Genomic DNA, 12,614 nt, shown 5'->3' with positions numbered 1-12,614 from the left:
TTCTGTGGGAGCAGCGCGGGCCGCGGTCAGGCGCTTCCGGGCGTCCTCGCGGGTTGTGGGTGTGACGTTACCCCGCCGTGCCCAGCGCTCAAGGAAACCGCGGCGCAGAGCCCAGTGGTTCCTTGAAATTGTGCTTTAAGAGAATAAACGTAAAGCATCCGGCGCAAAGATGTCCGTGAATGAAAAACCTCAGGAACGGCACAAGTGCTTTGCACTATATAGGAGCACATAAGGAATGCACAGGGTCGCAGGTGACCGACAGCCGGCCCGTTTCTCTGAGTTCAAACAGGAGTGAGAGCCGGGCACGACAGAGGCTGTGCAGTGAGGCAAGATGAAAACAAGTTGATACCCCCTGATACTGAAAAAGCAAGTATTATAGTGGCATGTATGAAGAGAAGTTTCATCCGTGAGACGTACCTACCCATCCTTCCACACTAACGGGCACAGAGAGGCCCTGCTTGTCCAGCTTGAGGCATTTCAAGAGAGATTCAGCCCAAAGGGAGGAAACAAGGAGCCAGAATGATGAGAGGTAGAAAATGCAAGGCTGGCTGAGCAGTCTGCAGTTGTTCCAAACATAGAAAGTAAAATTGAGGAAGAGTATATGGAAAGTAAACTCTTTTCTTTGCTTATTGCGAACAGGACAAGTAGTACCTGACTTCATTAGCAAGCTCAAGTTGGACTTTAGAAAAAGCTTTCTCCGTAAGTAAAGTTCAGCACTAGACAGGACTGTCTGTGACTTTCATCACTAGAGGCCCTCAAGCCACTTGGAAACATTTGTAAAAAATAATTTCATAAGGCTGAACCTATTGAAAAGCAAACAGAAAAAGCAAATGGCCTCTCAGCATTAGTCTAGTCTCATTTCTAGACAGAGGCAGAGTAAGTCACATGGAACAGAGATCACATTTTGCAAATATTCAGCATTTATCCATGTGTGTCTCTAATGAGTTGTGCAACTCAACTGTGAATGGAAAATTCCTTCAAGTTGTACATGGATAACCTGAGGCCACTTTCATTTTGAATGGCACCTGTACAGGGACTCAGTGCAGTTTGACTCTTTAATACAAAGTCATTACATGGATATGACTTGTAGTGACCATATCTCCAAAAAACCCACACTTCACTGCTGTTCAAGACAAATAAATAAATTACTCTGAAGAGAGAAAATGATGGATTGAACAAGTCATATAAAGATACAGACACAAAATCATTGCATATTGTCAGTGCAAAATACAAGGTTAATCCACTAAAGGTGAATTATGACTTTTAATGAAAAGTGTCCTTTTCCTGACCCCTTTTTCCATCAGGTACACAAGCAGATGTGCACCATGACATAGACAAGTATACTTCTAGGATACATGCTGTTTGCTTGTGACTGAACACTTGATACAGAGAAACTAGGATGCATTCCCATTACACTACATTAGGCCCCAGCTACACATGCAGTACAACTGCAGTTGTATTTGATTCTTCTGCTACCAAGAAACCTTTTTCAGCTCTACAGGACACACAAATGACTAGAAACTGCAAGCAATTTCCTTGTACAATTTCTCCCAAGTTTCATTAAAACAAATGCTAATCTTTGAAAACCCACTGTAATGGGGAAAAATACTGCTTCAGCTGGAAACAAGCTCAGTAATATTTGGGTTTTGCCCTTCTGTAGCAACAGTCATTTGAATACACAAGAAAGTTGATAAGTATCATCTGGAAAGTCTGGTCTCCCTTACTGTCCCTGGCAGGCTTCCTGGAGATTTGGTGGTGCTCTGACTTCTCACCTCATCTAAGAGCAGCACTGAATATACAATGCACACATTCATTCGTTCTCCAGTCTTTGTCAGATAAGGATGTTACACTCCCAGATGTGAAAGGTCACCTTTCACATTACTGACACTATGAAAAAGCACAGCGATGTAAGGAAAAACATTATCCAAGGTAAGACAGCAGAGAAACTCCGAGATCTTTGGCAAGCATTATAAAGCTTCATTTACATTATTAAATATATACTTCAAATATAATCAAATGCTTCTAGCTTTATTTCTCTCAGTTACACAGTTTAACACTTAGCATAAACTGTTTATCTGATTGTGATTTGTTTTAGGAATACATGTATTGGAAAGCATTTATATGCCCAACATAGCATCTCTAGTAAAACTTTATATAGCCACCTAGTGGCCTACATGGAATTGACCTATTAAAAATATTTAGGATTACATGAAGATCCTCCTTATCTAAAAATAAAACAAAGTACATGTTCCATAGCTTTTGCATATATTTAAGATATAAATGCTAATTTGTTTGCACAGTACATCCTTCAGTACAATCTGAGAAATTAAGTGTGAAAGGTGGGAATTATATGAAACACCAACAGACAGCAAAGTCAAAGTGGCTGTTGTGGAAAGAAAGGAATGGAGGGAGCTAAACATGAATTGAATCAAAGATGTGAATGCAAGGGTAAGTAAACAAACATTCCACACCATGGTTGCAAGTGTTATTAAATCTGTATGAGAGGAAAAAGAAAGAAGGGTACCATTAAAGAGAAAAAAGAAAGCTGAATGCTTGCATAGTATGAAATGTTATGGAAATTCAGCCGTTGTCCCCATTTTCAATAACTTAAATGAATATCACTTAAAACATCACACAGATTAAAGACATCTGTATATATTTCAGATTCAATATTAATGCCAAAAATACATAGTATGATTTTACATAGGATTTATGCTACATTAGAACACTAAAGACAAACATCACTTGAGTATTAAATGAAACATTAAATATTAAATAACTGAAAAATAAAATAAAAAGTGTAAACACTAAGCTAACTTAGGAAATTGCTATTGCAACACATCCAATGAAGTGGTTTTAAACAGTACAAAAAGATTAGAAGTACGCTTCCAGTCTACATGGAATACACAAAGCTCATTCCAGAAACCTGTTACAAAACTGGTCCGGGATCACACAAGAACCTTCTCTCTCGAGCGTTATCCTCATTCCTTTACAGATTTAATTTTATACAGCTTTACCAATTTTCTCTTGCACGGAGTAATCAACAGTAAAACGAATACTTCAGTTTGCCACTTTTTGCTAACATCTTGGGGAAAACTGAGGATTTGTGGGAGATTCAGTGTAAGATTTGAGTTCGTATGCAGCGCCGCTATCAACTTCCATGGACTTCCGAGAGAACAGGAGCCTAACGTCTCGGTGGAGGTAGATCTTTCCAGATTTAGAACTCTGGAACCTGAAAAGATATGAACATACACATTATGTATGACATACATGCGTAACAATCAGAAAAAGATCAACTTTAAATACTATTGAATCATATGCGGACCTTTAAGAAGTTAAGGCCAAAAAAACCCACTTGAATACAAAATGAGCTCTTAAGCAAGCAGCAGGTTAAAATAAAGAAAGAATAACATTTCCTATCTATTTTCTCTATCCAAACCTGCCAGAAATGTGCCAGTATCATTTGTCCTAAAATTTAACAGCTATAGGTAAGACACAATTTGCATTTTAGAGAACTGCACTCCATAGTCTTCATCTGGCTTAAGAACTCCTTATTTTCCTTTCCTCACCCAAGAAAAGCAGAAGATCAAAGAATATTTCTTATGGCAGCTGAAGTTAACATTACTATCAGTATGCCACAGTCACAGAGAACAGCTACTGTGGTAGGAATTAGGAACAGAAAAGAAAGAACACAGAGAAATGCTTGCATAAAACTACTCTGCATCATCACATTTACTACAATTTGCACGGATTTTTAATAAGCATTTACTTACAGACCATACTAAAGCAAGAGTAGCATCTCTATCATAAATGCAGACAATCAGATTGAAATTCTGAGGAGTGAGAAAGACAACAGCAGACCCAGAGGAGCTGCAGAATCATTGCATTCTTTGCCACAGTTTCGCTCAGCAGAGAGGCAGAACCATAGCCATCGACACAGCCAGACAGAAAAAAAAATCTGCTCTTCCAGATACGCTGCATTAAATGTAGTGGGGTCTAACAGAATGCTCCTACTGGCCCCAAAGTGCTCCCATCCATCATTTAGTTGCTTGGTGTTGTCAGTATGGAAGCCCTTTATCTGGCAGGCAAAGAAGAGAAGTTTCTATTCTTAAAGGAGATTCTGAAGGACAGCAAATGAAGGAAGAGAGTAAAAGAGATGAGGAGCCAAGTGAACACTGCAAAAAGTCAGCACGTAGCACATAATGCATTTTTAAATAAAAAACTTTTCTGAAAGATTTTCTGAAGCACAAGTATGATGAACTACATTAGCTCATATGGAATAGATAGGTCTAGTTATCAAAGCTTTATTGTAAACTATGCCTCATTTTATACATGGATCCATCAGGAAATTATCAAGGTCTGTTTTTTAATCATCTTGTTATTTTCAAGCAGTAAGAACCCTGTCAGATCCCCTCTGCTCAGTAAATATGGCTCCCCTGCAACTGGGCTTTTCTGAGCGTGACATTTCACGAAGATTGGAGGAGGATGAGTGGGAGATGGTAATTAAGTTTAGGAGATTCTTCTGATTTATGCTTCCACTGCCTCTATTTTTTGAGAAGTACCTATCACAGTAACTGAGATGTGCAGCTCAGGTTTTCACATGTGCAAGTGCGTGGGAATTCACAGGAGACAATCACACACAGCCCTGCGGGTGGCAGTGCAGTGGCCCTGGAGCTGTGGCAGTTCCAGTGGTTTTGTGTAAGGGAATCAAGAAAAACACAGCAGACATTTCAGACAGATGGTGTCCTAGGAACAGCACCAATGTACAAATATAGGAAAGCTTAAAAACACAAATAACAGATGAGCTAGGAAGTCTGGCAGAGGAAAAGAAGCTAAGTGATGGACGTGACTGGAGAAATGACAAATAAGCACAAAAACCTTTGGGTATCAACAGGCCATCAGAATTCACAAAGAACAGTCAGCCACAGGAACAGGATACAGCAGAATAGCCGTGAAAATGGACATAGGAAGATGTTTCTTTTTGCAAGAGGAAAAGACAATACAGCACAACCTATAAAATCTTTAAGTAAAGCTGTAAACAAAGAATAGAAAATAACACATTTACTGCTCAGAAAAAATGCTGAGAGATCAGAAAGATCAAAAAGAAACCATTAACTCAGGAACAGCAGATACCTTCAGCTTCCACCAGCCACATCTTTGGCCATATCAGGAAAACATTAAAAAAAGAAATTTCTCAGCACCCTGAGGAACTGCTGTATTGAAGCACTGGTTTAAGAGTACCCTCACCAGTCCTCAGTAACACCCAGCTAATGAAAGAAACGAGCCCCATCTGCCACTAAGCAACAGCCATTATGCTCTGTACAATTAAGAGAAATAGCATGTCAGTAGCTACAACAGTTGACCAAGCCTTAAAAACCTGAAAAGCATGGAGCTGTGGGCAGGTTCTCTGTTTAACTTCTGTTTAACTGCCCCTTCCAGGGGGTGCCAGAGTACAGCCCAGAAACCAGCTGACTGTTGCCATCATGGCACAGCTGGGCTCTCACTTCTGTGCTCACACAGACTTGATTACAACACAGAAGTCTTTGTTTGGCATGCAACATAACTTTTCTGTTGTTTTTATTTCCAAAGCATCTTCAAGAGACTTCTAAAATTGTATCAACCCTTGACGGCTGTATAAGAATCCTTTGCTCACTGAATATTATGTCAGGACTGCAGCTGCACAAATGCAGCCTAATGGCACGCTGACCAATCTCAAATGGGACTTCACTAGGTTGGTTGGTTTTCTCTGAGCAAAACTTCAACATGTAAACTTAAGAAGCATGTTTTCAGAAAGTACTGCAACTAAACCTGAAAGACAGCTTTAAAGAAGCCTGAGTATTAAGAAAATCTTTATAATTTAGGTTTTTTTAGTTTTATACGCAAATTTTCAGCAGGATGGGTTTGAGGAAACTTGGCTGCTTTTAATCATTTTCTAATCCTATTACGGATTTAAAAGTAACGTATACGAATGATAATATACTCATACGGTTTGTTTTTCCAGCCTGAAATGGTTGCATTTGCAATTACGTGTTTTACATTATACATTAAAAACCCCCATCAGGATGCTGACAGCTGGACTAAATCATACAGGTATTTCAGAACTAAAAGCAGCAGAATTACTACATGTCTGTCTCAGCAGAAGACTGCAGACGTACTGGCTGTAAGAGACTACAAAGAAGAAAGCAGACTTGCTTTGGGTCTGTCTAAAACAAACCTACCACCTACATGAAAGCAGAAATTAAAAGGTAGTTAAGTAAGGCACAATAAGCTACTGTGGCCCGAAAGGACAAATTTCACTCCAGACTAAAATTCAGGATGAAAACACAGTTCAATGTCAACACACATCTTTTCTGCCTGTTGACTTTCATTTAACAGGAAACGTTGATCTGGAATCACTGTTAGAGACAACTGTGCTTTCAATCCTGCTACTGCCACTGAGTAGTGAAAATTTCCCAAGTAATTCTACAAGTTAAACTAAGAGATCCGACTGTCCAGCCTGCTAGCTTTAAAACATCAGCAGCCACCAGGTTTTAAAGAGCTGCATTGTAATCACTGGGCCTGTGTATGGTGTTCAATGCAGTAACACAGGCAAAAGTCTGCAAACTGATGAAGGACAAAGCACAGCCATCACTTCTCCTTTGTTTCCAATTGCAGCCTTCAGAACACCCCAAGAACAGTCACATCACACCTGGTTTCAGGCAGTGCTTTGTACTTCCTGTAAGGAAGATGTGGTGAATATTGCATGAAGTGAAAGGTGTCTCAGTGGCACTCATTCATAAAACAAGTTGTTAGATTTCTGCCACTAAAAACTACACATTTAGTCGTGATTCCAAATGCTCTTCATGTCAGAACCTGTTCCTGACAGGCCTGTGTGCACATAACCACCTTCTCCTCTCCAAGCTGACCCTTGGTCTGGCTCCTGCTGTGTTATGGCACGTGCACTACTCCTTGTAACCTCAGAGAAGGTCCTGTGATCCAGCCAGAACTCGATCCCTTCTGGGGAGAAAACTACTAAGCTTGACAGGACATAAAAATGTCAGGAAAGAACTTTATATTTCATCTTTGTTCCTCCCAAGCAGAATCCAAACTATTTATTAGCTTTTCACCCCCTATTGTCTGTTTGAAATACCAAATCAACAGCATTCTTTTTTTTTTTTTTTAAATAAGCCTGCAGGCAGACAGGCTGCTGGCAAAGGCAGTGAGTGTTTTGGCAGGTACTTGGATTTCTCCTTTAAACCTTTTCTTGTGAGCTCCCAGCAGCTCACCTCAGATGGATGAGGTAGCGTAGCAGCCTTTCTTCAGTCTGTTGGCTGTTTTCTTTATTGACAGTCCGCTTGATTTCTCGTCTCACAGGAACAGAGAAAGTTCTTTGCCGTAGGAATGTCTGATGATTAGCTGGCATCTCTCTTAAGTCATAGATCACCACAAACATCTTCACCACAGTTTTGTTAGGGTTAAATAAGGTCTGAAAAGACAGATGGTTCAGTACAATACTCTTTAGAGATGAAAAACCAGGGGGGAAAAAAAATCACTTGTGAAAATAGTCACCATCCTCTGTGCACTTCGTTCCTGTATAAGACAGAAATATTTATGCCAAAATGTGTGGTTTTTCTGTATACTTCAACACTTCAGCTTCCAGAAATTCTTGTTTTTTAAATACAGTAATCATTTTCTGATCTGAAACTGTAGCACATGACTACTATTCTTCTTCTAATCTGCTTCTCTATTTTTATTTTTCTAGTCAGGTTTTTGTCTCCACTATTTTTGAGACTATGCATCCAGCAGAAGTGGGCTCCACTTTGACACCTAGAATTAGCAATATGTCACCCCAGCGTGGGTTCTTAAAAGAAAGAAGCAGATGTTGGCTCTAAGCAATGGCTGTGATTTACTTTCTGATTTTACTAGGGAAAGTATGTACTTTAAAAGTGTTGCAAAATGTATGTAAGACTGAATATTTAACTGGGTGTCTCTTTTCAAAAGATTTCAAAATTTGGACTTGTAAATTACTTAACTGAAGAAATAATGAATTGTTACCAGCTATCCTGAACCTTCAGTAACTAATCTGAAGCCTTTTCATAGCACTGGATATGTTCAGATGTTCAGTCTCCTTCGTCCCGTAAATTACAGGCAGATTTATACTTTAAATAATCACAATTTTACAAGTTTCTAGAGAAAAATCACTTCTCCACTGCTACCTTTATGCTCTTCTCTAGTAAATAACCTAATTCCCTCTGCATTAATTTCTTGGTATCAATGCTTTTAAAGCACTCGCATCTGCAATGTTGCACCCACTTTTAAGAAGGGTAGAAAAGATGACCCAGGAAACCACCAACCTGTTGGCCTCACCTCTGTACCAGGTAGGATCACAGAGCAGATCCTCCTGGAAGCTATGCTAAGGCACATGGAAGAGAGGGAGGTGATATGGGACAACCACATTGTTTCTCCAAAGGCAGGTCTTGCCTGACCAACCTTGTTGCTTTTTACAGTGGTGTAACAGCATCAGCGGACAAGGGAAGAACCACTGATATCATCTAGCTGGACTTCAGTAAGGCCTTTGATATGGTCCTCCATAACAACATTCTCTCCAAATTGGAAGGATAGGAATTTGATGAGTCAACTGATTGATGAGGAACCAGTTACAAGATGGTACCCAGAGAGTGGTGGTCAATGGCTGAACGTCCAGATGGAGATCAGTGACAAGTGGTCACTGATCCCTCAGGGCTCAGTGCTCTTTAACAATTTCATCAATGACACTGACATCAGGATTGAGCGTGCCCTCAGCCAGTTTGTGGATGACACCAATCTCTGTGGTGCAGTCGATGCAACTGAGGGATGGGATGCCATTCAGAGAGGCTTAGATAGGCTTGAGCAGAGGGCCCAGGAGAACCTCAGGAGAATCAAAAAAATCCAAGCACAAGGTCTTGCACGTGGGTCTTGGCAATCCCCGCTATCAATACAAAGCTGGGGGACTGCCAGGATGGAGCCCTGTCAAAAAGGACCTCGGGCTACTGGCAGATGGCAAGCTGGACATGAGCCAGCAATGTACCTTTGCAGCCCAGAAAGCCAACTGTAACCTGGGCTGCATCAAAAGAATTGTGTCCAGCAGGTCAAGGGAGGTGATCCTGCCCCTCTGCTCTGCGCTGGTGAGACCTCACCTGGAGTACTGCGTCCAGATGTGGAGTCCTCAGTACAGGAGAGATGTGGACCTGTTAGAGCGCATCCAAAGGAGGGCCACAAAAATGATCCAAGGGAAGGAACACCTCCCCTGTGAGGACAAGCTCAGGGAGCTGGGGCTGTTCAGCCTGGAGAAGAGAAGGCTCCGAGGTGACCTGATAGCAGCCTTTCAATATCTAAAGGGGGGCTATAAGAAAGAAGGGGATAGACTCTTTAGCGGGGTCTGCTGTTATAGGACAAGGGGAAACGGTTTCAAACTAAAGGAGGGGAGATTTATATGGGATATAAGGAAGATGTTTTTTGGGTTTTTTTTTTGTTGTTGTTGTTTGTTTTTTTTTTTTATACAGTAAGGGCAATGAAGCACTGGCACAGGTTGCCCAGAGAGGTGGTGGGTACCTCATCCCTGGATACACTCAAGGTCAGGCTGACCAGGCTCTGAGCATCTGATCAGCTGTAGGTGCTTGTGTTCAGTGCAGGGGAGTTGGACTAGATGACCTTTAAGGGTTCCTTCCAACTCAAATGATTCTATGATTCCATTCTGTGCTGCATACGTACCACTTGTATCGTTCCTGAAGGCGGTACCCGGTAACCCCTTTTACCAAGGGACTCTAAAGTAATTACACCCTAGAAAAAAAAAATAAAGAAACAGTTAGCAGGATGCAATACGAATCATAGTGCTCTATTCATTTAGTTGCTGCTAATTTTTAGAAAAAAAATTAAAGAATATAACACAATATTTAAGATGAAGTTAAAATCAACAGCTTTGGCAGATCATTAAAAGCTGTGAGATAAGGAGTACATTCTGCTCTTGAAACAGCTTTCAAGGTTCCACATGTTCAGCAGTCAGGGAGCTACAGAGAAATAAAAAGACATTCTAGAAAGAAAGCCTTAAGTTAAAAACAAAAGAATTGCCTGTCCATTTCTGTATGGTCTGCAATTGCACCAATAGTACTTCCATCCCCAAATAATTAATTCTTACTTTTCAAAGACAGCAGATGCACTTAACCTCCCATTCTAATGCAAAACTCTAGCAATGATATCATCTGCTTCAGTACCAACAGGGATCTACAGAGCATGAACATCCCACTAGCACCCATGAAGGAAAACCAATCTGCTCCAGCACTGCTGAGCTCACCCTTAAGGCTCTGCATTTCAGCATGAGCTCCATTATGCTTCTGTGCACAACTGGTGTACTGCACTGATACAGACACATCAAAAACAAAACATCCAACAACAACAAAAAAAACAACAGGAAAAGCAGAGCAAAGAAACTAGCTATACAAACAGAAACAATGTTTCTGATGATGGAGGCACGATACAAATGCTGTCTTAATCCTGTGAGACTCAGCCATAATTGCATATTTACAACATGTGGGAAAGCCTTAAACAATGAAACCCTGCTAGTGAAATAAGCAATGCTACTTTAACCATTTGAGGAACATCAGAATCCTTTCATCTCCTGGAGGATTAGGTGAAATAATCTAAAAAGATGAAAGCAAGAAAATTGATACTACTTTTCTGTAGTTAAGAAAGGTACATACAAGCTTAAACTGTATTATGCAAACTTAACTTGCAAAGCCATTTAACTTCATTTTCTGAATCAATTTGAAGCAGAATATCAAAAATATGGTACCTGCAACAAATTTGAAGTCTACATATTGAGATAATCAGATATTAAACTCTGCTTACATGTTTAAATAAACTATTTACTGTATTTTAAATGCACATACACACAGTAAAACCTCTCAAAATGAGATCTGTCTCCCAGGTAACACCCAGGTTACTTAACAGGCATTCAAGACGAATCTAGCTGTCAGCTGGATGCTTTTAACTATCGAATCAGACTTTTGCTTTTTACAAGGTAGCAATTTTTAGGCATTCAAACCTGTGCTGTCATCGTAGAATGCAGAACAGAATTAGTACTGCAGTGCTGGTGTAAACACCAACAAATCAAGCAGCTCATGAGAGTGACGTGCTTAACACTAGCTCAGACAGCAACTGCCTAAAAATGAAGGGCTAAACAACTCCAGCAACAAGTCTAAACTCTCCATCCACAACTGTACCTTGGCCTACCATCCAAGCTACTTACTGGCAAAGCATTTAGTTCCCCAGGACAGCAGCTTGTTTGGAAAACAAAATGTATCCTATTAGTCCAGCTATTGCCTCACTGCCTATTTTAAGAAAGTTGGATAAAAAGAGATGGTGGAGATCAATCACTCCAGTAATATTTCATGACCAGAGCAGCTGGATGTTGGACACAGCAATGGGAGAAAATGCATTAGTTAAGAAAAGAGAAAGGATGGGAGGAAGAGACTTTGATCATAAGCAGCTGGAAATGACCGCTCCAGAGCCCCAGTGCCTGAACTCTCTACTCACCTAGCCCTTGGTTTCCATCTCCACCTATGAGAATTTAATTCCCCAATATCTGAAGCCGGCTCTGTCCTTATGTAAAAACTGCAGGGCTTTGAAATGCCAAAGGATGAGGGCTAAAATATCCTCCCTGAGGATACTGTGTCTACTACCACAGAAGTACCTGATCAGCTGAGAAACTCTGAATAGCTCTGGATAGTTTACATATGTTACTATGCTAATTACAAAACATCTCAACAAGCATTAGGGTCGTATGCCTGATTACTGTATTAAAGCATGAGTTAGGCAAGTTCACCTGACTACAGGCTTATGAACTCTGTTCCACCTTACTGGTTTTTAACAGAGGAGAGATCATTTGGACTATATACTGACCATGTAAGGAGAGGGTGCATTATCATCCGAAACGCTGTAGAATGACACTTCAACTGGCAGAGTCATGTGAGTGGGACAGAAGACTCCACTGGCTCCCACTTCTGCTGTGAAGCCCTCAACGATGCCCAGCGGGTCTAAGCGAAAGTTCAAGACGGACTCCTGAAAAACAAAACATCCAGCTTAGATTGAGACCGCCTCAAAATACAGCAGAAAGTAAAAAGCAGGAAACAAGAAAACAAGTTTCTATAAGAACCCGGGTCTTAAGTGTTTCATGAGGTGACATACCAGAAATCACACCCGAGGCAGAAATGACGACAAACAGAGGAACACTCAGCAAGATGGTAGTGGTCTAACAGAAAGCATCATGCAAACCCTATCTTAATCTGACTCAAACCTGCACAAAAGCTCTCAGAGAGCAGCAGGATGTATTCATGACTACCCTCGGTATACACTGTCTGAAGGAATAGACTGTAACCTGCAGCTTTTCTCAACATATTCACTCCATGTTTCACAAGGTATAATGCAATCCGTAAGTGCTACAATTAGTCACTGACATTTGATGTGCTACATGAAACCGAAAGCTGGAGGCTACACTTCCAATATGTTGTTTACTACACTGATTTCATGTGGCTTTTGTGAAACATTGAGTAAGTTTTAAGAGTAAAAATGAGATTTTTTTTTTCTAGGTTTATATATGA

The 12,614-nt window shown here is 40.5% G+C and overlaps 1 protein-coding gene across 10 annotated transcripts in view; it reads right to left on the bottom strand.

Moving 5' to 3' along the window:
• Positions 1-250: 250 nt before the first annotated feature.
• The window catches only part of ATOSA (atos homolog A), a 45,040-nt gene continuing 32,676 nt past the window's right edge, over positions 251-12,614 (bottom strand). For 7 of the 10 annotated variants that reach the window (XM_031616548.2, XM_090148859.1, XM_031616547.2 and 4 more), the window contains 4 exons: positions 11,917-12,075; positions 9,730-9,798; positions 7,266-7,465; positions 251-3,232 (listed from right to left, as the gene is read on the bottom strand). In XM_031616548.2, coding sequence (XP_031472408.2) covers positions 3,079-3,232; positions 7,266-7,465; positions 9,730-9,798; positions 11,917-12,075 — 582 coding nt within the window. In that variant the 3' untranslated portion in view covers positions 251-3,078. The other 3 variants (XR_016470357.1, XR_016470358.1, XM_090148860.1) reach the window with 3 other exon arrangements.

The sequence above is a fragment of the Phasianus colchicus genome, chromosome 12 (assembly GCF_987193195.1).
Source record: "Phasianus colchicus chromosome 12, bPhaCol1.hap1.1, whole genome shotgun sequence".
Taxonomy (NCBI): Eukaryota; Metazoa; Chordata; class Aves; order Galliformes; family Phasianidae; genus Phasianus; species Phasianus colchicus.
Note: the sequence above shows the minus strand (reverse complement) of the source record. Positions and strands in the feature narration are given on the sequence as shown.